The 27,986-nt window shown below is 35.8% G+C and overlaps 2 protein-coding genes across 4 annotated transcripts in view; both read left to right on the top strand.

Moving 5' to 3' along the window:
• LOC126750176 (major royal jelly protein 1-like) overlaps positions 1-13,853 on the top strand; it is a 31,153-nt gene extending 17,300 nt beyond the window's left edge. Inside the window, exons 7-8 of one of the 2 annotated variants that reach the window (XM_050459706.1) lie at positions 8,554-8,739; positions 13,677-13,853. In XM_050459706.1, the coding sequence (XP_050315663.1) occupies positions 8,554-8,739; positions 13,677-13,796 (306 nt within the window). In that variant the 3' untranslated portion in view covers positions 13,797-13,853. The remainder of the gene's footprint in view (positions 1-8,553; positions 8,740-13,676) is intronic. The other variant, XM_050459705.1, reaches the window with a different exon arrangement.
• Positions 4-27,986, top strand: LOC126750175 (major royal jelly protein 1-like). 2 transcript variants are annotated; one of them, XM_050459702.1, is made up of 8 exons: positions 4-69; positions 122-316; positions 596-789; positions 5,990-6,085; positions 6,134-6,371; positions 6,424-6,608; positions 24,541-24,726; positions 27,825-27,986. In XM_050459702.1, exons 1-8 carry the CDS (start codon positions 66-68, stop codon positions 27,945-27,947), a joined length of 1,221 nt encoding a protein of 406 aa, XP_050315659.1. In that variant the 5' UTR covers positions 4-65; the 3' UTR covers positions 27,948-27,986. The 2 variants fall into 2 exon arrangements, with proteins under 2 accessions (XP_050315659.1, XP_050315658.1); XM_050459701.1 differs by lacking the exons at positions 4-69; positions 122-316; positions 596-789; ... (1 more) ...; positions 6,134-6,371; positions 6,424-6,608 and adding exons at positions 19,850-19,967; positions 20,020-20,214; positions 20,454-20,647; ... (1 more) ...; positions 22,197-22,437; positions 22,490-22,674.

The raw sequence follows: 27,986 nt of genomic DNA on the forward strand, positions 1-27,986 counted from the left end.
TAGGTATTCCATGGAATAAACAAATATAATAACGAATACGATAAGGTCTGCCTAGGCTAAACATCATGAGTAAGTCACATGCACTACCACTTAATTCCCGCTTTAACAAATTCGTTTCAAGACTGGCCATGGCTGATATGCATATTATTACGGATTGCACCTATCTTTTCCCATAATTATGATTTCAAAGTGATTTTCCAATGGAGATTCCTAGAATTCAAGTTTGCAAGTGAAGAAGACCGAACTGAAGCCATTAAAAATGGTAGTTTTAAAATCAATGAACTTCGCCCCATAGATGCGCAGTATACTTACACTGGTATGTTTGAAACGATTGAAGAGTTATTGCCCTTCCGAGAGTCGTTCCAACTCGTCAGATAACTTTTCAAAATTGGGGTTCAAAAATTCAAGGGATGAAGAGTTGTTCCGTCTTTCCAGAAATTATTCAACAAGAGAAGAATCTTCACAATTAGAAAATTGGGATTTTATTTCTTCCTTTAACTCTTCACATAAGTATTGTAGCTCAGCTTGTACATGTAATCTTAAAAAAAAAAATTTCTTCCTAGTTCGATAATTTATTAACTTTTTTTTTTGTCAGAAAAATCTGGAAAAGAAAGGATTTTTATTACAATACCGCGTCTATTGTCTACGGGAACCCCAGCTTCTTTGGCGATGATTACCAATGAAACACGCAATGGTAGTTCGGTAATTGATCCTTATCCATCGTGGTCCTGGCATCTTAATTTGGAGATGTGTGGTTATTATCGGATTGTGTCGGCGTTTAGATTATGGGTAAGTGTGATAATATGATAAAATATATAATAATAGTAATAGTAATAACCATTAACCTAGAATTCGCGGTAAAATTCTTATTATCACCACCTTCGAAAATTTCGAAACTCTAAACTAATCTTTTAGGCATCTTGCCTCTCACCGTCTATCAAAGGTAACTTTTATTATTACTGACTATATTGACATCCGGCAACTAGAATTTCCTTCGTGGACTCCAGCTATTAAATAGTTATCTTGCGCCGATCTTCCCTCAACAAATTATGATGGTCGCCATTTAGATTTTTTCGGGTAAAATCGGTTTTTAATAAATTTTTTCTTCTGCTTCTCTTTCATGCATACAAAACTAGTTCTCAGTAATGCTGTTTTAGTCTAAGCAAATTTGCCTATTCTAACCACTTTCTGCCGGTCACCTTGCTCTCTGTATCCTGTATGTATGGGAGTAGAGGGTATGACTTCTTCTCTTTGGTATCTTAGGGTTTCTCAAATATGAATTTCGAAGCACGGTAGTCTGCTTCTCCCATAATACATCCTTCATCATGCGGCCTGGTTACCGACTTAAATAGGTTCCACTAACGATTAGCCAGGAATGAGGAGGGGTCTGGGATTAAAGGAAAGGGCAAATAGCAACCACGTGTTGACGGAGCAAAAAGTAATGCGGAAGTTATTTACCTAATTTCATATAATATAAGTCTAATGCCCACAGGAATTCGAATATGGCAGCATATTCGAATAAGATTTATTTTATCAGACCATTAAGGTTTTAACAATTAATTTGAAATAATCGCGTAGAGCCTTGTCAATGTGACAAGACCCTAAGATAAATCTTTCATGTTATACACCAGCGCAAACACCAAACCTGGCTTTTTGGCCGTTTATGCACATTTTGGCATTAATCTTTTGGACTCCTGACAACTAATTTTACCTGATTAAGATAGTGTACTTCCTTATTTCTTAGTCAGGTCTACTTATCGTTGAGTATAGTACTTGCTCGGGCGAGTTCCTTTTATTCGTAGGTTGTGACATAAACAGGTTCATGAACTTCATCTGAAAGAACATAAACTTTTTTCAAGCGACAACAGATAAACGCAAAGGGTGGTGCACTTAAACTGCACTTAAGCCTCCTAATCGCAAAGCATGCTTTTCATTGTCTCGTCTTCATGGTTGCATGCCCTAGGTAATTGACTCCTGCTTTGTTTTATTTTGCAAAGGTTTTAATTTAATTGACAGTGATTAATGAGGATGCCTGTTATAAGACGTAGTTTTTCTTTAGTCAGAGAGTAACTGAGAAGCTCCTTAGACAAACTGCAGCCTTAAGTATCATCGCGAGTATCAAGCCTTGAGAACCAATATCATGAGTGAACCACAAAAAGTATCGTAGTAGCTACAGTTTTTTGGAATATTTATTTCCCTTATTATTATATTAAATCTATATATATTCAGAAAATTAAATAAAGCAAATAGGTTACCAGGACAAATAAAAACAAGTGTCATAAAAATCCAAAAGAAATATCTTCGAATAACAGGAACAATCTTAAAATGGCTGCAAATACCTCGACTGGATCTCTTTATACATGCTGTTATATAGCTTATACAGGGTGTCCGCTAATTAATGGTACATGGAAAAACCACAGACTCCTGATGTAAAAATATTACGATTTAACTATATTATTTGTATCTAATCCAATAATAATTAGTATCTAATATCAACTATATCCAAAAGTTGATATTAACTGAGATACAGGGTGTTAAACTTAAAACTTTTTTTTTGTTTTTCCCCAATAACTTTAACAAAAGTTAAATTATTTAGTGCACCATGCACTCGACCCCGGCTGAATAATTAATATAATCGGGAAATAATTCGCTTTTTTAAAGTAAACTATGAGAAAGCAAATCAACTTTAGAGACGCAGTTGTTAGGAAACCGCCATGTTGTTGTTGTTTGTTGATTAGTTTAAAGTTGTCAGAAACTATTTAATTAGTGTTTTCTATGATTTTGCATCCAGTTTACTGTTTTGTTGAATTTTTAAATTTTTCGTAAGTTGAGAAACAATACCGAGGCACAATCTTTTTTCAAATGCCGAAATGAGGGATATGTGTGTATATGCGCAGACAAATTTTAATGGACGCGAAGCCTATAGACGATATTCAGAACTTTATCCAAATCGAAGACAACCTGATTTCAAGATCTTCAAAAATCTTTACGATCGATTAGGAGAAACAGGTACATTTCGTCCTAAACGGAATTCCGCAGGGCGCCCGAAGGTTATAACTCCAGAACAAGAAGAAGAAATTCTGGTCCGCGTGGCTGAAAATCCGGAAATAAGTGCAAGACATGCTGCTGCGGCAACTGGAGTAGGCAAGTCATCCATTTGTAAAATATTTCACGAAGAGGGTCTTTATCCGTATCATTTCACTCGTGTGCAAAATTTATTAGAAAATGATTTTGCGCCCAGGATAGAATTTGCCCGTTTTTGCCGTGCCCAAATAAATGCCGACCCCATGTTTCTGAATAAGATACTATTTACTGATGAAGCAACGTTTACACGTAAAGGCATTTTCAATTTTAGAAATAAACACACATGGGCATTACAAAATCCACATTCAGTACACGAACGTCATTTCCAACAAGAATTCAAAATTAATGTATGGTGTAGTATAATCGATAATCATTTATTGAACCCTTTCGAACTACCGCCCAATTTAAACGGGGAACTCTACCTTGACTTCCTAGAAACACATTTACCAGATTTTCTCGATGATATTCCGCTGGACATAAGGCAACATATGTATTTCATGCAAGACGGAGCGCCAGCACACTTCTCTAGAGCTGTCAGAGAGTACCTGAACAACCGTTTTCCTAATCGCTGGATAGGTCGTGGGAGCCAGAGGCCATGGCCGGCGCGAAGTCCCGATTTTAACCCGCTGGATTTTTGTGTATGGGGCTATATGAAGTCGCTCGTTTACAAAGAAATAGTGAATTCCAGAGAAGAACTATGGCAGAGAATTTTATATGCTGCACAAAAGCTACGAAACGAACAATTATTTTTTTAAATTAGGAGATCTTTCAGCAAAAGAACTGTTAAATGTATTGAAGTGAATGGTAGACATTTTGAACAGTTTTTGTCAAAAGCAGATCTATTTTTTTACTAAATCTCGTCACAGTTTCAAAATGGAAGAGTTATCAGTCGCATAGTTAAGTGCAGAAATTTAACTACCTCGGCGCTTGGTTGGACATTGAAGATGTACACTGAAAAGTGCAAGTAAGAAACTATAATAATAATAATAATAATAATATCCTTTGTTTGCCAACAAAATCGTATACAGAACGACAAAGCAACATCATACAAAGGAGGATCTACCATAGAATACATTAATTTTTCTTATCTAGAATTCATAGAGGCAATATAAACAAAATAACAAAATTTAAAATAAATATTCTAAATATCTAACATAAGTTACAATTATTATCTAAAAGTAAAATTATAAAAACATTTAATTTGCAACCAGTGGTAAACAGCTTTTTTAAATTGGACTGTAGTAGATTCAATGCTTCTAATATCAGCAGGTACCATTCTATAAGCCCTGATGGCGATATAATGAGAAGCCCTTTCATAGTAAGCTGAATTATACAATGGAATGCGAAGATCGCTTCTATGTCGTGTAATCATAGTCACATCCTCAGTGTACATTGCCCTATTCTCAACAAACAAATATGTTTTTTCACGAATAACAGCAAGAAAGAAAAGTATAAGGAGGAAAGTGTGAGTATTTTTAGTTTGCTAAAGTAAGGTCTACAGGAGGTTCTGTAGGTCAGGCCCAATAAACAACGAATGATACGCTTTTGCATTCTAAATATATCTAGAGCTCCTCTTGCTGATCTCCAGAGACAGATACCATATTGTAAGATCGACTGTATCTGTCCGAAATAAAATAGGCGAAGAGAAACCTTAGACACTACATCCCTTAATCTTCTAATAAATTCGCACAAGCTAGCTAATCTGTTTTAAACGTTTTTATGTTTCTCCCAATTTAAATTGGGGTCAATGTGTATTCCTAAGAATTTAATACTGTTGGCTACAGGGATTGACTGCCAACCAGACCACACATGTAGAGATTCTGAGACCGATCAGAGTTCAAAGACAACTTACTGTCCAGATACCAGGTCCTCATGCGCTCCACTGCTGTTGAGCAGCCCCTTGAAAGATCTGCCACTGTCCTGGCAACTATAACTGATGTGTCGTCGGAGAATTGACAAATCATATCAGAAGGGAACAGCTCAGGCAAACCATTGACATATAATAGGAAGAGCACAGATCCCAAGATTGAACCCTGAGGCACACCTCTTCCTATAATTTGGGAGCGGGAAAACGTTGGTGAGCCGGAATGTGTCACACAAACTATTGGTTCTCTTTGCTCTAAATAAGAACTGAGTAATTTAGATGCTGCACCCCTGATGCCATATCGTTCCAGGATGTCCAGTGGTAAAGAATGGTCAACCGTGTCAAACGCCTTAGACAAACGAAATCCGGTCCTGCTACATTAGCCTTTCTCTCAAGAACTGGAGGCTCTTGAGATGTCATGTATCGCAGAATACCTAAGATACCCTGGACGGTGAAACTGACCAATGAGGAAGTTCTTATCGACACGTCAACAACAAACGCGAACTCTTTGAAATCATTAAGAAGAATGTCAGTCGCTGATATACACCGCAGGAAAGAGAGAAGCTGTTATCCCAAACAATATCGTTATGTTATCGTAAAATCATATCGATTAGTGAATATGCATTGGACGAAGAAGACACATAAAAATCGGCATCAAAGTTTTAAAAACCGGACCTTTACAGCTGAACACCTACAAATATACTCCAGTAAGGATTTTTGCTAGTGGATTATTGTATTTATTTCATTATTATAAAAAATCGCTTTTTAGAAAAATTTGTCATTCAAAATTAGTTTTTATCGATACGTTGGGTTTCGTTCCATAAGACATTGTAGAATTTGTTAATATTAATAAATGTTATACAACGTATACAATACGTCAAAATTCCTGAATAGTGGATATACAATCGTCTTGGTCTGACATGAAAATGATTACATGGTTGATGATGTCCGAGAGCACTATATTATTCGAAAAATCGGGCTGTAAAAACTTTATTATGTCTTTAGATGAGTCTTTTTTACTATTAAGTTTTTAAATTACAGGCTGACGAATGTGGAAGACTTTGGGTAATGGACACCGGCAAACAGGGTGATAGTAACCTATGTCCACCTCAACTATTAGCTTTCGATCTGGAAACGGTAATTAATTGAAATTTCAAACTACATAAACTTAATACAAATATCCAGGATACCTTGTTGTATAAATACGAGCTGACTTCCGACCAATATCAAAATACTTCAGCTTATGCGACAGCAATGGCCGAAGTGGAAAGCATAGAGAACAATTGTAAAAAAACTTGGCTGTATATGGCTGACCCTCTTGGACCGACACTGCTCGTCTACAATTTGGAACAGAATGTTTCCTGGACTATTCAGGATGAGAGTTTCGAAGCAGATCCTAATTATTTTAATCTTACAATAAATGGTAAGCAAACAATGATTGAAAATTTTTTATTAATAAAATGTAAACTTTTCAGGTGAAACAATGCAAAACCATGATGGTATAATTTCGTTGGTTCTTAGTCCCAAAAGAGACCTTCCCCAACAAAGAAAATTATTTTACCATTCATTCTCTAACATAAAAGAATCTTTTGTGTATGTGAAGTACTTGAAAAATCCTGGTAATTTTAAGGAACCTTATGGATCCCCTCAGTTGTTTTATGTAAGTGAATTTTCATGAATATGGTGGGATAATATCAAATTACCAAATCAGATCAAAATATGCTTTATACAACATGGCTGGAGCTCGAAATAAAAAAATGGAAAACTATAATATGCCTTTTTCACTAAGAGTATTATTAAACGATGTCAGAAAATATTTTGCGTTGCTGCCTATTTAATGTTTATTTTTATTATTTATTTAGTTAATACATGGAATAACGTCATTAACAGCTTGAATTACCTTCATTACAAAAAGCTAAAAATCAAAACATAAATACGACCAAAAATCAAAAATAAAACTAAAACGAGATTAACAACAAAATTCTTATTTACAAAAAAAAATTTAGCTAAGAAGATGAAATTAAGAAGTTACCCTCAAAAGATCTGGACAATAGATAAATCCATTTATGATTCTGTAAATAAAGATTCCGCCTACGAAACGGCAATATTTAAATGTCGGTAAGGGTAGTTGTTGTTCAATAGCAGAATAATCATGATTTTTAATGGATTCTCTCCAAAGTATCAACATGATTTTGGAAATTAGGCAATGATACAACTGAACATTATTCCAAGACTATTCTAACCAAACATTATACCAATATTGTGGCCGCTGCAAATATTTTAGCTGTTAATCGTCATTCAAATTTCTTAAGAAATGGCAGAAAATAGTTGACCACGACGTCAAAGAGCAAAGAAGGCAAATCGTTGTGCCTAAATGTCGGATTTCGGAGTTGCTAGAGAAAACTCATGCTCGTGTGTCAGGAGGACATCTTGGAGTAACAAAGACCGCAAAGAAAGGCTTTGATGCGCCAATACAAGTAAGCAGTAATTGAAAGAGTCTCTCACCGAAACTTCAAACATCTTCGGATGGTCGATACAAAGTTCGGGAAGTCATCAACGATGTCGTTTACAGAATACAAATGCCATCGCGAGGTAAAGATGGTGTCATTTACTTTAACCGATGGGCTTTTTATTATGGAAACCACGAAGACATTAAGCTACGGCATATCCAACCAGAACCAGATTTGATATTCGATGAATTCATCGCCCATCATTCTAAAGGCCGAATTGATACGGCGTAACCTTTTAAAGTGCAGCATGACCTACTACTCCTACTATCTACTGCTTCAGCTGAGTAGCAGTGCTCTGGCACACTATGTGGTTAAGGATTTCCACATGCCGGGAGAAATAGATGAAGCTTTCGCAAAAAATTCGTAAACATTCAAAAACTTCATCGGTCTAATCGCAGAGTCGGGAAAGCACTCAAGGTAACCGACGAATAGACTGGTAGAATGATTTTCTACCTAGTTACCAAAGAGGCGTCACATTAAAATCCATATGTATAAGGATATGTGTAACACTTTGTGTTCTTCAAAGGAGGAATTGCTTAAGACTTCCCGAGTACCTGAGAAGCCTGCAATTCCCCAGCTAGTAAGCGGACTCGATAACTTGGACTGCAGAATGATTTGTAGCATGTTAGAAGTAGTCTTCAGGTATACAGGCATGAAAGTTCTGGTGTTACACTCCTAAACGTTGTTTTCTGGAGAAAAGAGTGATCATTATTTCTACGAAAGGTCCTGTTGCCAGAGGGAAACTTTCTGCCAAGATCGACGTTCAATATCTTTGCAATCATTCTCAATCAGGCAGTGTAACGGTCTTAACCGATGCGAATAGATCAGTGGTTCTGCATGCGGCGGACATACCGCACCTCATCTCTGGAAACACGTAAAACGTTAGCAATCTTCCGGATCAATGAAGTAGCTAATATGTAAGGAGCCCTCGCTAGTAGAAGGCCAGTTCGATTCAGAATATTGGCAACTTCTAATTAAAATAAATACACTATAAATAAATGTTTCTAGTAGTGTACACATACGTGTATAATAAATCAGAAAATAGAAGACTGACTTCTCTATGAATCCAATATAATATATGGTGGTTTTTTTTAGACTTATCCAACAACAAGAGATCAGCAGATTTCAGTGGATGCAATGGATTCTGAAGGAATGATTTATTTCGCGTTACTGGTTGATGTGCTGATCGTTAAATGGGATCCAAACACCCCTTATAAAAGGGAAAATTTTCATGTGATCGCCAATGATAATGAGACTATGCAGAATCCTACTGGGCTTAAGGTAGCTATATAGACGTTTTATTATTTTTGACGCTATTTTAAAATAATATCTTCAGATAGAACGTCTGATCTGATAAGATCAAAGTCGCGTTTCTGGCGTTGATCATCTCCTTTTATTGGTCCATTTAAACTAAAATTGAATGATTAGAAAATAGATCTGATCTAGTTCTTTTGAGGGAATTAAAAAAATATTTTTGTAAAATATTAAAAATTACACTTAAAATTCGTTCATAAATATTCTCAGTAAGTAGAAGACCTCTATTTGATTCCGTCAAGGTTTTGACCTACTTTTTCCAAAGAAATTTGGTGTTTCCCCGTAGAAATTATTTTTTAGTTAAAATAGGTGCACTTAATCTGACTGAAACTTACATTCTGTAAAAAGTATCAAACTCTAGAAAAAAAAATATTAAAAAAAAACTAATTGAAAATTTAAAACCAACTTTTTTTAAATTATTTTTTGTTTGATTAGCGGATAGGACTGTTTAACTTAATAAATAGTGATAATAGACTGTTTGGCCACCGTGCTAACTCGAGAATGAAAAATGATACAACAATGGGAGAAAGAGCTACTGATAGGTCTTTTAAAGTAGGATCGGGCTACGTAAATAACTCAAAATCGTCATTTTTGCGAATACATTCTTTTACCATAGCAGGGTACAGGAGTCCTTACAAGTAACTACTTGGAAATAAACTGGTATCTGAAATATACCTGTATTAAAAATATACCTGTATTGTATACTTGCGTTGTTTGTAAAGAAAAGTAACATTCAGCGATTGATAACTTCCTTCTTTTAAAGGAGGAATTGTTAAAATGTTATTTAAATGCCAAGAACAAGTTTTTTTAATGTCCAAATGTCGACGTTTCGACTTTTCTCATGAAGTCGTCCGCAAGACACTAAACTTAATTTTTTTAGTTATAAAAATAAAGCCAAAGTTTAGTGTCCTGAAGCTGACTTTATAAAACGGCTTTTCTTAATTGAGCCCCATTGCAATAGTTCCTTCTCTAAAAAAAACTGCCTTAATCTTAACTTTTAGTATTTTTTTTGCTTTCAGTTTGAGTGACCTCTATTTTGGCCAGTACTACTTCGGCCAACTGGCTAAAATATTCTTATCTGTTTGTTAGGTCTGACGGGATCTACGATTTTCATGAGGAAATTTATTTATTTTTTATTTTTATTGTCCCTAAAGACAATTCTGATGATGATAGGTTAGAAAGTTTTGCTCTACTGTAGGGAATGCATGCATTAAACTGGATCGCAATTTGTAAATTTTTATTTAGGATTTTTTTAGAAAGATATCTTTAGTGTTTGTTATTGATTCTGACACCTTTCATCATATGGTATCATATGGTAAATTTTAAAGATGTTACTCTGGAGTTAAAGGACATGTGTCAAAGTACATGTACATCTTCGATCTCTCGAGAAACATACGGGGTTAGGCACCATTTCAGTTTAAATAGGTGGGAGCATAGGATATTATGACCTGATCTCACTATCATACTAGAAAGTTACCATTTTATTTTCTAGTAATAGAACGTATATTTTTAAACCATGAACTTTGTAAATTTGCTGTAAAATAGAGCCTCAATTCTGCTATCTATTTTTTCCTTCTTTTGATAAAAAATGTTTCACATACGGTATTGGGTTTGGCTAGAGGATTCAAATTCATAACATAGAAGTGTTGTATACTTGTAGAACTTGTCAATTTGAATAACCACTAAATCAAATACTTCAATTAGGGGCATCATATATAAGTTTTTAAATAAGTTTCTGGCATTTACCACGGCATGACTGGATGGTTCTCCAACCTAAGATCTGCAGGTCTTGCACAGACTTTTAGTATTTCTATTAAAATACATGTAAATATTTGTAATAACAGGTGATAATGACAAATTGACAACTTCTTTATGTTCTTGATTTTTAACCGATTTTAGGCGAATAACCAAAGCGTTTTTGTTTTCAATTTCCGATTGGTATTTACCAAAACGTTTAGAGGTTTGTTCTCACAGCAGTAAGAAACAAGTTTTTGATAAATACACATGCGCAATAGAGTAAAATGCGTTCGCACAGGAACTTCTGATCGGTTTCAAATCAAAAGTTTGATGTTCTTACACAAATTTCTGATCGTCATCTGATAGTCAGACTTGTTTTCGGATTTATTTCAAGCAAAGTGTTAGAGAATTCGTGTAGCCAGTCAACGCCGATCTTCGGAATATGAACATAACCTCTAAATTGTGGTTTCTATTTTGTCGTTTTGTATAGTCCTTGATATTCGTTTTGAAAATTGTATTTTATATTTTTGGATTAGTCTAAAAATAAACATTAAGGAAACAAGTGCTTTTGAATCGTCGGAAGAATCTGATCAGAATTATGTTGATTCCGACATAAACTTTTAAAGAAGATTTAATTGAAGAACGGATAAAGCCCAAAAGTCAAAACTATTTTCATGAAACTGTCTCCCAATTTAATAGAATCAAATTTCTCGAGCATTTTAGAGTAAGTCTTGAAGTAGCAAATAATCACACAATCTTAAACTCTATTAATAATATACAGCTATTTCAAGGTTGTAGTATAATTTTTGTTTTGTTTATGTTTTATTTATTTTCCCATTTCCCACTGGGATAAAAAAGTGAGGTTATTTTTCTTCTCCACTCAACCCGTATTTGATGTTCGCAGGTTCGCACAGACGGTTTCAAATCGATCAGAAGTTGTAATATTTTACACATGCGCATCAAGAATGGTTTGGAAACAGTTTCAAACTTGTAAGAAATTTGCAGTGAGAACAAACCTTAGGTTTTAGGTGCTGTTGGTTTTTAAAAAGTGACGTCATCAATCTACTGTCAAAGTTGTCACCAACATTAGCGGTAAATACCCAACTGCCCGGTAGTTTTTCATTTTGGGTTAAATGGTTATTTGAAATGCCAAAACATCCTTAAAAAAATAATATCTGAATTTATATACGTTGTACTCCATTAGCCGAAGTTCTGTTGAATGCACTTCATTAGAAGGGATATATTGCACTTCATTAGAAGGGATATATTTCTCATTTAAAGCAGGAATTATTTCTTGCGTTTCGGAATAAAGTGACTGCCATAAATATTTTAAAACCAAACCATGAAATTTTCATAAAAAAAATTGACAGCCAGTAAGCACATAAGTCTTATTCTTGGATTAGCAATATCAACATTACAAATAGAGTTGGTCATCATGGATAATCAAATTAATGTAACCAAAAATACTTCCAAAACAACAAAACATAGATCCTAAATAATGTCCAAATAAACGAAATCAGAAATTATAGGAACTACAAACACAAGAAATAAATACAAGAGATTAGGAAATATGATTATTTATAAAGGAATATTATGTAAGAAATGAGAATGCAGTATACAAAATAAAGTTGTTTTTGTTTATTATTTACTATTTATAATCAATAAACACTGGTTGAACCAAAACGTTTACACGAAAACAAGTTGTGACGTCAATGTAGTTGTTTGGCGTGTAAAAACCAAGGATAACCTCGGTAACTACCAATAAATTGTGGTTATCCGCCTAAAATCGGTTTTTGACCTTTTCAAGCCAATGCTTGAGCCATATTTTAGCGAGTAAGCGCCTTACTCGGTTGCCTTATGATATCTTAAGCGTTACGTCATCATATGGTTGCGCTCGAATGACGTCATGTCTAACAGCTGTCACAATATTAGCTATACCTTTCATCGGTATTGAAATATTGAATTCGTTTTGACCTAAACCCTGAAAACACCCATTTGTCTTTAAGTTTTTAAAACGTTTTGAGTCTAAATCCGATCTCATACATTTTTAGGATCAGATCTAGATCGTAACCTGTAATCGTAATCGTAATCTGAAAAATCGTGATCTGTGATCGTAATCTGAAAACACCCATTTGTCTTTAAGTTTTTAAAACGTTTTGAGTCTAAATCCGATCTCATACATTTTTAGGATCAGATCTAGATCGTAACAAAATACAATTTCGCCCTGAAAACATTTATAAAGGCCAGACATTTGCCCAAGAGGAAATACAATAAACGAAAAAGTTACTGGCGTAAACATAACCTCACTCATTTTTTTTTCCACAGAAATAAACACAAACTAATCAAAAATTAATTCAAAAAAATATCCGTGCAACCTCACCTTTACGTTCTTCACTGTATTTTTTTGCAAATCTATTCGCTCTTTTAATAATTTATTCTTTTCTGCATTTTTATTTGGTTTGGATGTCTTAACTGTCTCATATACATACATTAATATTAAATAAATTAAAATTAATACTAAGAAATATAATGCTTCTCAACTCTACGAAAGATCAAAAAATTGATATCAATATTTATTGCTTATATAGTTTCCCTTTGACTTTGACATATCAAGTTTGTTGCGCAACGCTTAAAGCGCCTTATACGATGACGTCATGACTTGATCGCTCGAATGAGATGTCTGAATGAGACGCTTATAACCGCTTACTCGCTAAAATATGGCTTTGGATATTTTTTCAATGACAAGTGACAATGACAGATTGCAAACCTATTTATCTTCTCGATTCTTGACCTTTGGAAGCAAACGCTTGGACATTTTTGCGATGACAAGTAACACTAAAAAATTGACTCCTTCATCTTCTAGATTCTTGACCAATTCTTTGCAAGTGATACACTCACAAATTCCTTTATTTTACTAACTCTTCTTGGCCTTTCCACTACATACATAAAAACTTCAAGACATTAGAAAAATAAAGTAATTCTTCATTCTTGGTGTTGCGCAATGAAATGTCTATATTTGCAATGACAAAGCCTGCTTTCTTATGCTGTATCTTTGCTTCTTTTACGCGTAAGAATTGCAAATATTCTCGATCCAATAAAGCAACTTGATCGGATTAAGTGTGCCCGATGATATTTTAAAATTATTCAGTAATTTTTTTTATTATTAGATCCCACCATTTAAAGTCAATGGCAGAGAGACCATATGGGCATTCTCCACAGGATTTCAAAGATCTAAGCCGCTGGCTGAAAAAGACGTCAATTTCAGGCTTTTCCGAGCCGAATTTTAATTTTTTTGTAGAATAAAGAAAATCTTTTAGAATTGTTTTAATATATGTATATTTAAACCTTGAAAAAATTAATTTGGGCGTCAATGGGCACCTAGATAGCTGTCGTGCAGATAGGTTTTTTTGGTGGTAGATGTTGTCCACTTGCATCGCCCGGTTCAATACCACCACATAGGACTTAGGCGGCGTGAAGTGGTTCCATCGAACTCACGTTTCGCCGCCATGTCGATGTGTCCGGTTTCCAAAGGGGAAATGGAGAAGAAAAGTAAATGCATGATGGCACACTCACGACCAAACTTTCCGGAGGTAAACTCGCCTCCCATTCCGATCTTCGGGCGGAGGCTGGTCGGGGGGGTCCATCAGGCCTATCAAAAAGCCTAAAAATCAATTTCTGCAACATCAGAGGCCTAAACACTAATATTAATGCAGTACACCAACACCTGCAATCAAATAAGCCTCACATTCTGGCATTGGCGGAAACAAAGGTGAAACCTTCAACAACAAATGTTCACCTCATTTATCCTGGATAAGATCTACACACCCGATTTCGACTAAACTTTGGATTGGCAGTATTTGTCAAGAGCGATTTGAGTTGCCAGCGGGAGGAAACGCTTGAACCTGCGGACTTCGACGTCATGTGGTTCAAAATAATAGCCAGTGGTGCCACGAAATTTATCTACTGTATCTACAGACCACCAAGCGAAACCCAATATAGACGGCTCTTTTTGAACCTGGTTGATTGCATTAACCATCTGCAAATTGACTAGCCAAGCGCAGAAATCATCATCATGGGTGATTTTAACGTTCACAATATCAACTGGCTGCGCTTCTTCAACAAGAACGACGATGAAGGACGAGAAGCTGAGCTATTTGCCACCATATGCGGGCTTACGCAGCTTGTGGAGGAACCTACCAGAATCCCCGATCGAGACGGCGAGTTCGCGAGTCTCCTAGATCTGATCTTGGCTTCAGACTCTGACTCGTACACTGTATCAGTACATGCCCCCCTAGAAACATCGGACCACAAATTGATAACAGTCTCTTGCCAGTTGGAGATTAAAACGCAGGATCCTCCGATGCCGCGGAAGGTATGGCACTATAAATCAGCAGAGTGGAACCATCTTCGGGAATTTTATCGCTCATTCCCTTGGAAAGAAGTCTGCTTTAGAACCAATAACATCTCAGAATGTGCAAACCAAATTACAGAGACGATCTTGGCAGGAATGGAAGCTTTTATCCCTTTTTCTACTAAATGCAGATCAAACAACAAGCAATTCAACCTGAATTGCAAAAAAGCAGTAAACACTAAAAACGCAGCATATCGCAAATGGCGTCAACATCCTTCCATCGAAAATCGGAGGGAGAGAGAGGGATTTTGAGACATTGAATTGGATCAAAAGTTTTCTTGAACAACGAACAATCCAAGTAGCCGTCGATGGTTACCTCTCCGACAAATTTAATATTAACGCTGGAATCCCTCAAGGATGCATTCTATCCCCCACCCTTTTCTTGATATATATCAACGATTTGCTAGGAACTACTGTCAATCCAATCTACAGCTTTGCGGACGATAGCACACTTATTTCCACATTTAAGTCCGCCAAACCAACGACAGCCGCAAGTTCTCAGAATCTTAGGCAGCAACAAGTAGCTTCAACCAACAACGATATTAGAACAATCTTGGAGTGGGGCGATAACAATTTGGTCAATTTTAACGCTAAAAAAACGCAGTATTTACGATGAAGACTAACCTTGGTGGCCCGGAGCTGGTTATGGCAGGGAAAACATTGCCAATGAAATCATCTGTACATCTTCTAGGAGTCGAGGTCACCAACAGTGTGTCCTGGCATAACCACGTTGCCGAGGTCGCCAGGGCGGCTTCCAAAAAACTCGGAGTGCTTTTCAAAACGAAAAAACTGTATACACCAGAACAGCTGCTGACTCTTTATAAGGCTCAAATACGCCCTTCCCTCGAGTATTGCTCGCATGTCTGGAGCTCTGCACCCAAGCATAGTTTAAACCTGCTGGATTCTGTACAGAAGAGAGCTATTCGTCTTATCAACAAACCAGAACTGACAAAGAGTCTGGATAGTCTGGAGCACAGGAGAAAGGCTGATATCTGTTTATTCTACCGTTATTATCACGGTAAGTGCTCCTCTGAGCTGGCAGGCCTGATTCCACCCAGGGCTGTTCCGGCAAGAAGGACGCGTCTAGCAGTTGCGGCTTATCAACATCGAGTCCACCTGCCTACCCCAAGGACGTCGCTGTATCGGGACTCATTCATCTGGAGAACATCTTCTTTGTGGAACGGGCTTCCACCTCACATATTTCCCGACGCATACAACCTACAGCGATTCAAGATAAATGCCCACAAATATCATCGCGCAAGCACCACTCCAAGAGTGACATAGGACTTTCCTCTTGTGCTTGTGTTTACCATAAAAAAAAGCACTCCTTATATGGACACGTCAGGCCTCATCGAGAGTTACCAGAGGCCCATATCCTTTGAGTTAGTTAAGCCAGTGAGGCGCTTGAGTCTGAGATATCTTATGACATGTAAATATTACTTAGATATTTGAACCAAGCGCGCTCTCCAATAACGTGGTCTGCAGTTTCTTTATCCTCTCAATATCTACGATGTGGAGATGGCACTACAAGATCTAGAAGTCCACCGAAAAAAGCCGTCACTAGCTTAGGCTAGTATTTTGGCACAGCAATTACCTGATGAGATAGCAGATGAGCGAGCTATTTGTGGTTAAGCCTGTTGTATGACAGATGCTTCCGTCCATTTCCTGAGTGGCTTACTGCTGAGCACACTCTTTTTGACGAATTTGGCTATTATAAGTGATCTATCGGCAGTTTCATACATTCATTTCAGTCAGACCTGAGTACCCAGATCCCATACAAGATTGAAGCTTACATTTTTACCCGTAATAGCTGTGCTGTCCGAGAGAAGATTGATTTGACTCGACGCGTTGCGATGTCCGTATTTCAACGCAGCAAAAACTCAGCTTTGAAGATATGCTAAGTAGCATGGACCCGCCATCGACTAGGCACTGCTGTGAATATGGAGTGCCACCAGAGAAGCCTACATTAGCTCTGTCATCCTATGGTTGGAACCTTAGGTGTGACAGTCACATCACAATCTAACCAAATTTGGTTAATGGTAAAACTGTCTCATGATTAGCTCTGTCGTTTATTCTGAAACCATCTGTATACCAAATAGTCCTCCTGTTTAATAAGGCAGGCCTAGAGCCTGCCCGCTATATGGGTCACCGGCCAGTCTCACCGACCCACGATGACCCAGAGATGGTTTTAAGTCTTGCAAAGGTGCAAAAAATAATTTTACTTGGAAATATTATTATATTAGTTTTTAGATTATAGGAACTGTAACAATACATTTGGAAAAATATAATAAATAACTGACACGTTATCTTCACTAGGGAAATTTATTATTTTTGCACATTTACTTTATTATCTACAGTACTAAGGTGAAACGAGCGACGACTATTTATCAATGTTCGGAAAGCTACGAGGTCTTAACGTAAATTACTTTTCCTACAAAGTTCACTGTATTCGTAAGTCAGTTTTAGGCATGCTTCCAAAGAAGTTGATACATAATTACTAAAACGGTGTAACCTTGACTTAAAGATATGTGGGCCCCTGGCGGATAACTGTTTGTTCTAGCAGGATTCTGCCTCAACAAAAAAAAATGAATTAATAAATTGAAAAATTCATTTGAAAGAAGTTTCGGAGCTTGAAGAAGTCCCAATGCGTCGATACACTTCATCTAATCCAGGTTTCTGGAAATCCATCATCAAGATGTTGCTTCACTGATTAGACAAAGTTAGTTGAAACATCGTCATGCTCACAAATGCGGTGGTAATGTTTAAATCAGACATTATCTAAGAGATCATAAGAAATCTTAACCATGAAATGATTATAAGAGGGGGACCTAGACAAAAGCGACTAAAAACCGATTATCTTATCATCTACTTCATCATTATACAGGGTATTTTCAAAGTTGAGTCATTTAATCTTAAATCTTGTAGAACTCCTTAAAAACAGTTAATATATCAAAAATCAGTTTTATATAAATGTTCCATAATAAGAGAGTTACTTCACATTATCAAAAACTATTTTTTTTAATCTTTATTAAGTTAAATGGTTACCGTTTTTACAAAAATTGTTAAAAATTGCCTCCATTATGTGTTCGATTCATACATAATCTTGCTGGGCGAATTCACGACTGTTCAGAAGCTTCGAAAATAAAATGCTGGTGTCCAGGAACTAAATCACAAGAATTTTCAATGCACTTTTAAAATTTTTCCGGAGCATTTACTGCTCCATCATAAAACACCAACTTTTTCAAATAGTCCCACAGAAGAAAATCGCAAGGTATTAAATCTGGGGGCCGAGAAGGTCAAGAAATGGTTCTATTGTATCCTATCCATCTATAGTGGATGGATAGGATGTATATTCGGACGTATATTCTCATTATTTAGATGTTCTCGTATAAAATCATATAAGAACCACATATTCTGTCTCACTTTTAGAGGAACATGTTCTAATATATTTGGCAGATTGTGATGAGGTGGAAAGAAGTAGGATCTATGTTAGAAATTAGATCTTTTTACAGCATGCGGATTTTCTACTGCTCAAACATGATTGTTTTGGAAATTTTGCACTCTATCTTATGTAAATGTGGCCTCGTTTGTACACAAGACTAATTTTTGTGAAATCTTCATTTCTGCCGAACTGTTGTAAAAGTCACTGGCCAAAATACAACTTTTTTAGGATGATCTTCAGGTTGAAACGCCTATACACATTGATAATGATCAGGATAATACTGTTCTTGTCATATTTTCTTCCACTCTTTACTATGAAAAAGTTCAACTTGAGCTTCTATTGGTTTAATACTCATTATTTGGTCTTCGATCATTTCTAAAATGTCTTTGAAACATTGTAGGTTGACGGCTTTTCCAGCGTGGCCTCTAACATTACTAAATTTACAAACATACGTGGGTCCGATGATATCTTAAAGCATACAACCTGCATGCTTCGGCTGCTGGCACTCTCTATAAGTATTAGGTCCACTAGTTCATTGTTTTCATAAACCTGGACCATTTTTCCGAATAAAATAATCAGACAAATGAAATACGCACTAATAAATAATGATCGAACCAAGCATTCGTATTGAAAACCATACAATAACACAAATTTTGATAAATGGTAAAAGCAGTAAACAAAATCGGTAAGAATTTTCACGGCTCTCGCCAAGAATATCAAAATATATGTTTGTTAACATTCTTCTTTTTTCAAATTTTTAATATTTTACTATCTCTTTTACTACGCAACTTTTATATAGGTGATTTTTGGTATATCAACTTCTTTTGACTAGTCCTACAAGCAGTTAAAATAAATGATTCAACTTTGAAAATGCCCTGCTCAAATCCTCTTGGATCTTCTCATCATTGCGTGAAAGCAGAAGTCAAGAATCAACAATGAAAAGAGGCACTATTGGAGCACTTCGCCCATAATATATAATACATAATAATACAGATATTGTCTTCATCTAAAAGATCATCTTTATCTTCTTCTTATCGTAGCATCACAATCCTTCGTGGATCTTAGCTGCATCTACGACTCGTCTCTACCTAACACTGCCCAACACAACCTCCTTCCAGTTCCGTACTCCTAAGATTTTTACATCCTCTCGGATATTGTCCTTGGCCTTCCCAGAGGTCTCTTTCCCACTGTATTTTCCTCCTTCCCCCTTGATAACACCAACATTCGATGATCTCTGTAGGAATCCGATCTATCTGAGCCTCTATGCTTTTATTTCGTTTACTAGTCCAGCTAGTTAAAAAAAACACTAATTTTTTTTTAATTTTAATTAGTACTATTAATATATATTGTAGCGCGCTGAGAATAGCTTAATATAGCTCGAAACGTCGGCAATATTCAAATTTAAAGCCTGAGTTTTTTTGACTCCACATTCAATTAACTTAGTAAAAAACCTTGGTATATTCGAAGTTAGGTTCTAACCTATTCTTAATTAATTTTACCGATGATAGCAATACGTTAGCCAAGGTAGTATTTAAATAGCTATTTAGGGAAATAAACAAGTATAATAACTAATACGATAACGTCTGCCTAAGCTAAACACCATGAGTAAGTAACATGCATTACCACTTAATTTCCGCTTTAACAAATTCGTTTCAAGACTGGCCATTGCTGATATGCTTATTATTACGGATTGCACCTATTTACTCCCATAATTATGATTTCAAACTAATTTATCAATGGAGATTTCTAGAATTCAAGTTTGCAAATGAAGAAGAGCGAACTGAATCTATCAAAAATGGTAGCTTTAAAATCAATCAAGTTCGACCCATAGATGCGCAGTACACTTACAATGGTACGTTTGAAACGATTGAAGAGTTATTTCTACTCCAAGAGTTGTTCGAACTCTTTCGAACTCGTTTGAAAGAGAACTTTTTAAAGTTGGGATGATTGATGACAAGGCTCTTCACAATTGGAAGATCGTCAGATTACGACTCATTCAATCATCTTGTATATTCTATCTTAAGCATTTTTTTCTTTTCCTTCCTAGTTCAATAATCTACTATTCCAATCTAACGATTTTTTTCTCGACAGAAAAATCTGGTAAAGAAAAGATTTTTATTTCAATACCCCGTCTATTGCCTACGGGAACTCCAGCTTCCTTGACAGTGATTACTAACGAAACACGCAATGGTAGTCCGGTAATTGATCCCTATCCATCATGGTCTTGGCATCTTAATTTGGAAATGTGTAGCTATTATCGGATTGTGTCTGCGTTCAGGTTGTGGGTAAGTGTGAAAATATGGAAAAATACATAATAATAATAGTACTCCATTAACTAACTATTTTACCATTACAATTTGACCATTATCTAACTTAAGAATTTTAGTATTAACCTAGAATCCGCTGTGAATTTCTTCTTATGAAATTTAACAGAGGAACCATTCAAATGAATCTTTCAGGCATTTTTCCTGCATCTCCCATTAAAGATAACTTTTGTCATTACTGCCACAAATTGACATCCAGCAAATTAAATTTACCTCCACGCCGCAAAATGCTTAAATAGTTTTCTTGCGGCAATCCTCTCTCAACAAATTACGAGAGTAGACATTTAGGTTCTTTCGAGTAAACATTAACTTTATTATATTACATTTCATGTAATATAAGTTAAGGCTTATCGCACAGGAGCAACCATTCGAATTGGATTTACTTCACGCGAATATCTGATCATTTGGGATTAATGGTAAACTTTCTCATGTGGGTTATTAAAGTTTTCACAACTAATTTCAAAAAAAGAACACAAAACTTAGTCAATGTAAAATAACCTTAAGAGCCCTAGAACGTTGTTATATCGGTATTGCTTTTTATGGCGAAGTGCAAGTCTGTGGGATAAACTGCCGAATCTCGTCTTTTTCGAACATTATAACTTTAACAAAAATATTCTCAGACACCTTCGTAGCACTGGCGCTATTCGTGATACTAGAGTATTCAGACCATAATTCTGCCTACATTCCAGTGCATTCTGTAAAAAAAACGCTTTATAGGATATTCTCAAAAACAAATCTGCATAAAAACAAATCTGAAAATTTCAAAATTCGTTTTGGAAAAAATACATTCCACCCTTTTATTTTCTAAAGTTTACGTCTAACATAACCGGAAGAAAGGATGCAACATAGGCCATCTGTGCACTTTGGGCTCTCGGTAACACATGGAGTCAGTCCCCTAAGATCCTTTACTGGATCTAACTATCTATTGTCAAACCTCTTCTCGCATACGGGGCATTATGAGATCGTTTGGTGGCCATGTACGGAGAAAGCAAAAATTCGGTCCCCTCCTTCTGATGAGCTGTGACTCCTAATGCCATACTATATGCCACCTAAGACAGTGGATAATAAGGGTTTTGTGACCCACATCGTAGGCAGACTGGAGTGGAAGCACGCCAATAGGCCTACTTTGCTAAGCAGGGGTATTTATTTATAATATTTGGTATACAGATGGCTTTAGAATAAACAGCAGAAGGCTGGGAAACCACGCCAATGTTTTGTCTCTCAGGCAGCAGGGCTACCATTAAGGCTATTACGGCTGATAAGGTTTGCTCCAAGCTAGTACTGGAGTGCAAAGCAAGTGTATGGGCTGCAAACATTATATTATTCTTTAGATAAGTTTTTTTTTATTTTAAGATTTTAAATTATAGGCTGACGAATGTGGAAGACTTTGGATAATGGACACCGGAAAACAGGGTGATAATTTCCTATGTCCACCTCAACTATTAGCTTTTGATCTGGAAACGGTAAATAATTATATTTCATAATATAAAAACTTAATACAAGTATCCAGGATTCCTTGCTGTATAAATATGAGTTGACTTCCGACCAATACCAAAATACTTCAGTTTATGTGATACCAATGGCCGAAGTGGAAAGTATGGAGGATAATTGTAAAAAAACTTGGCTGTATATGGCGGACCCTCTTGGTGGGCCGAACCTGCTCGTGTACAATTTGGAACGGAACGTTTCCTGGACTATTCAGGATGAGAGTTTCAAAGCAGATCCTAAATATTTTAATCTTACAATAGCTGGTAAGCGAAAGATGATTGGTAATTTTTTATTAATATAATGTAAATCTTTCAGGTGATACAGTGCAAGTCTTTGATGGTATACTCTCGTTGATTCTTAGCCCCAAAAGCGATCCTCCACAAGAAAGAAAATTATTTTACCATTCATTCGCAAGCATAAAAGAATCTTTTGTGTATGTGAATTATCTGAAAAATCCTGATAATTTTAAGAAACCGTATGGATCCCCTCAGTTGTTTTATGTAAGTAGAGTATTCATGATAAAAGGGGGATGTAAATGCAAATCAAAATATGCGTTATACAACATTGTTGGGGCCCATATTTGTGAAATATATTATAAAGCAAGAGATCTTTTAAAACTGGTTAAAGTAATATTAAATTTATCAAAATTGTAACTATTTAATAGTCCCATGGACCTATCTAATGGGTTGTGTATGCCATAGGTTGTTCTGTGGAAATTAATAAGAAAAGAACTGTGATTGGATGGTGAACATTACATTTTATCTGCTATAAAATATCTGGACAATTGAGGAATCCATCGTAAATCCACTTTACTCTGGGAAAAGTAGGTGATTTTACTGGATCAATAACAATATAGACGTAAGAGACTGGTGTAGGAAATGCATTGTATGTGTGGCAAGTAATGGGCCGCAGAGAAAACGGAATACTTTGATGTGTTACTATAACAAGGGAACCTTCTTTAAAAGGATTACTTTTGACGTTGTCGGACCGTCTCCCGGATCAGAAGCAGGGGACCGATTCAGCAAATGGGTTGACGCATATCACTCATCAAACCAGGAAGCCTCTACAGTCACCGACGCTTTAGTAAAAGAAGGAATATGCCGATTTGGTGTCCTATTTATAATACATCTATAAGACGGTTGGAATCAAGAAAACAAGGACCTCTGCATTACATCCGAAATCAGATGGCATGGAACGCATGAATAAAACCATTATTCGATATTTGGCCAAAGTACTCTCTAGCCACCAAAGAAACTATGGCTTTCTTTATTTGTTCTTGCTGACTTATCGATCGGTCATCCATGAATGCAGAGGACAATCTCCGGCTTGAAGTGATGAGAAGAGAAGTCCATCTCCCACGCGATCTGAAGTTTGGTGGCCCGCCAGGAGTTGATGTTGACGGGTAGGATCTCGTCAGTTAACGGCGTAACGGTATGAATGATGTCAATTTCGCATTTCCTTTAAAGATGCCAGCGATCGAATGACCGACGCATATGATGTTAATGCCAAAGACTAGCGGTACAACAACGGTGACGTAGTTTGGCTTTACGACCCTAAGAGACAAAAGGGTCTGCCATAAAAACTTCAAACGTCTTGGAATGGGTCATATAAAGTTCTGGAAGTATTCACTTTAACCGACTGGCTTCTTATTATGGAAACCACGAAGACGCTGAGCTGGAGCTCCAATCAGAGTCGGATTTCACATTCGATGAATTCGTGGCTCATCAATCTAATGGCCGAAAGAGGCGGTGCGGCGTGATGTGCAGCAAGACTTGTTTACTGCTCCATCTGACTATACTCTGGCACATTACGTGCCTAAGGACTTAATATCTGGTGGAATATCTGAGGCTTTCCGCAAAAAATTCAGGAAAAATTCAAGAGCTGTATCGGTCTAACCCCAGTTAGGGAAGCACTCGAGATAACTGATAAGAGAGTGGTAGAAAGGTTTATCTACCTGGTTTCCAAAACGGAGTCACATCAGAAGTCATATACATGAGGATGTTTGAAATGCTTTGTGTTCTCTAGAGAAGAAGTTGCCAGTCGAGGACTTAAGATGCCTAGCAATTTCCAAGCTGGCATGCGAACTGGATAAGTTTTATTAGAGGATGATTTGCAGCCTGTTAGAAATGGTCTTCAGGTATACAGGCTTGCAAGTTATGCTGTTATACGCATAAACGTCGTTATTTAGAGAAAAGTGTGAATTGTTATTTCTACAAAAATGAGAGGGAAACCTTGTTTCGATATCAATGTTTCAATTTCAAAACAAATAATGATAAAATTTAGTTTTCATTAAAGAATAATTTTAACCACAAGTGGGCTGACTTCCCTATGACTACAAACTAATATATTTGTTTTTTTTAATTTAGACTTATCCAACAACAAGAGATCAGCAGATTTCAGTAGATGCAATCGATTCTAAAGGAATGATTTATTTCGCATTACTAACTGACATACTGATCGTGAAATGGGATCCAAACACCCCATATAAGAGAGAAAATTTTCATGTGATCGCCGATAATAATGAGACTATGCAGGATCCTACTGGGCTTAAGGTAAGAGACTTTTTATTAATTTTTATGGTATTTCGAAATATTTGTCTTCAGGTGGATCTTCTAATCTGATCAAATCAAAATGGTGTTTCTGAGTTTGACCATTAACTCTCATTTATCCAACGAAACTAAAATTGAGTGATTGGCATGAAAAAATATCTGATCTAATTTTTTTTAAGATAATTAATTCTTGGTATGTGAAAGATCTCTATTTGTTTCTTTTGAAATAAATTTGTCATTATCGTTAAAGACAATTCTGGAATAATAACTAACTTATGGTATACATTAAGCTTACGTACAAGGACGAAAATATTTCTTGCTAGTAAAGCGTACTATAGTCTAGGTGAATTTTTTAATGATTAGCATTTAAGTATTTTTCAAAGTTTTTTATAATTTTATTTAATTTTAAATTAGTTTCTCGTTTTTATTCCTTTAATGTACAGTCTATTGGCTTTGTCTGCAACTTCTATGTTTATATTGACAATAAAGCATTTTTGAGTTTGAGTTTGAGTTAAGATAGGCTAGAAAGAATTTCTTTCCAGTAGAGACTTATGCATGATTGCAATTTGTAATTGTTCAATTTTTTATTTTGGATTCTGTTAGAAAGATGTATATAGCTTTTATTTTCGATTCTGTCACTTCTTATTCACATGAAGTTAAGAATTCGTCTTCTGACTAGAATACAGGGAGTTTTTGGTTAATACTTCCTCCTGTATTTATTGGGTTATTCCTGCCATATTATTTTAACGTGATCACCGACGAATTTTGGATGAAGCCGCTCAAGTTGAAGTTTTGGGTCATTTTGGAATAAATCCTTATAGTTCATTATGCAAAATTGTTGCTGCCACTGGTATTTCATTAGGCTCTGTTCACACAGTTACCAAACTTCATAAATTTCATCCATTGAAAATCAAAATATGGATGAAAAAATGGATTTGTTAATAACTGTAGATTTTGGAGCAATGAAAATCCTCATGCATTTGTAAAAGGGCATACCCAGTACCCTAAAAAAATTAATGTATGGGCAGGCATTTTAGGAAATAAAGGGATTGGGTCATTATTTATTAACGGAAATTTAAATGGAGACATTTATTTTGATATATTGGAAAATACCATCAATCCGCTTATCACTGAATCCATTGAAAACCAGATCGATGATGATGGAAACCCTATACTTGATGAGGCTGAAATATATTTCCAGGAAGACGGCGCACCTCCTCACTATGTCCTTCCCATTCGGCAATGGCTAGACGACGAGTTTCCAGATAAATGGATAGGGCGAAGGGGGCCTATAGAATGGCCTGCTAGATCTCCTGATATAACGCCGTTAAACATTTTTCTATGGGGTTATTTGAAATCTATTGTGTTTACTCCCCAACCTGAAAGTTTGGATGAACTTCGTCAACGCATCATGGACAGCCGCCAGAATATGTTTTTGAAAATGTCCGTCAGGAATTTGAACATCGCCTATATCATTGTTTGGCCAAAAACGGCCAACATTTTGACCACTCATTGAAATAAAAACTGATATTTTCATGTTTTTGTTTTCTATCTGAACAAATTAAGATAAACAAAGTTTTTCTAATTTTCTCGAAAACGAATCGACCGATTTAAAAAAATTAAATGTCAAAATAAAAGACTTCGAAAGATCTTTTAAACAAGCTATTCCTCGATACCCCTTGCCATTTAAAATTTTTAAGGGGATGATCCTGGTGGGTAATGGGTGAAAGGATGTAAAGTAATTTTAAATTATAAAGTTGTCCCCCTTGACAAACCTTTTGACGTATTTCGGCGTTTTTTTTTAAACGGTGGTTTTCGATAAATCCGTGGTGGGAAGTTTTCAAATGAACACCCTGTATGTATATTGAGCGAGGGGTTCTCTTTCAATCTTTTACACCTACGCCCCAATGTGTAGTGAGAGATTTCCCTGAATAAAGTACGGGCTAATTATGTGGACACCAAATATCGCAACCCATACATTAACTTGTTGGGGATACTGGGTACACACTTCCCGCATCCAATGTGGATTTTTATCGGTTTCCTGTACTTTCAATTTTGGCGGTTTAAAATGACATGAAGCATAAACGTAGCTTCATCCGAAAAACAATATGATTTATCAAGGATCTGGTCTTGTTCTAGTTTTGCCATGATGGTTTCACCAAATTAGATCCTCCTGTCAAAATCATTTTCCAAAAGTTCTTACACCCAGTGAATTTTATAAGGACGGAATTAATTTTGTTTTAAAATTAGGTCAACCGATGATTTAGTATAAATATTGTAAGCATTCCAAACTTCTTTCATCATTTGTTGAGAATGTTAGCCGACCAGATCTAGTCCTTTCTTTAATGCTGCCAGTTTCGTCGAAACTCTTTACTATTTTCTAAGCAGTTGATAAAGTAATTGGATTTCGAAATAAATCACTAAATAAATTAGCGACCTCTTCCTAATATTGTCATTTATTTTCTTTTATTCAATCAATTACCTGCGACCTGTGACACAACAAAGTACCGAGAGTTAAATAATTTAGATTTTAAAGCCTGGTAAAGTTTTTAAAAATTTTGATTTTTAATTGTTGATATTTCGAAAACAGTTCAAGATTCATATAGGGTGTTATACATGAAATGTGTTTAGAATTTATCATAGAATCTAAAAATGCATTAATAAATTGGGGTATTCTATTTAAAATAATAAAGTTGACATCTCTGTATATTTATCAGAAATCTGAAAACATGCAAAAAAATAACGTGTCCCAGTGTTTGTCAACCAGGTAATTCATTTACCTGTAAAAGGCATTTTTCCAGACTTTGGACACGCTATAAGTTGGCATCACTTAGTCTCTCTAATATTTGCGATGACAAAAGACATAATTCTTGATTCTTCCTGTTCTTGGCCTTTGCTAGCAAATAGCATTTACTTACAATCTTGGAGTTATTATTATCCTTATCTATTGGAACTATTTATATTATCTCTTTCTTATGCTTCATCTTTGACTCTTTTACGCATAAAAATTGCAAATATTCATCGATCAATCAAGCAACTTGATCAAATTGAGCGCATTCAAATTTTAAAATTACGCAATAAATATATTTTTTTATTATTAGATCCCACCATTTAAAGTCAATGGCAAGGAGACGATATGGGTATTCTGCACAGAATTCCACAGATCCAAAAGGCCGCTGGCCGAAAAAGAAGTCAATTTTAGACTGTTCCGAGCAGATTTTTAATTTTTTTCTATAGAAAAAATAAACGCAATTTTTCAAGAA

This window comes from Anthonomus grandis, chromosome 2 (genome assembly GCF_022605725.1).
Source record: "Anthonomus grandis grandis chromosome 2, icAntGran1.3, whole genome shotgun sequence".
In the NCBI taxonomy this organism is placed as follows: domain Eukaryota; kingdom Metazoa; phylum Arthropoda; class Insecta; order Coleoptera; family Curculionidae; genus Anthonomus; species Anthonomus grandis.

What these genes read in the sequence shown, in the direction of transcription:
- LOC126750175 (XM_050459701.1), top strand. An exon ending in TGCGCAGTACACTTACAATG is followed by an intron (nt 20,215 to 20,453) that starts GTACGTTTGAAA and finishes TTTTCTCGACAG; the next exon opens with AAAAATCTGGTAAAGAAAAG. An exon ending in TGTCTGCGTTCAGGTTGTGG is followed by an intron (nt 20,648 to 22,053) that starts GTAAGTGTGAAA and finishes TTTAAATTATAG; the next exon opens with GCTGACGAATGTGGAAGACT.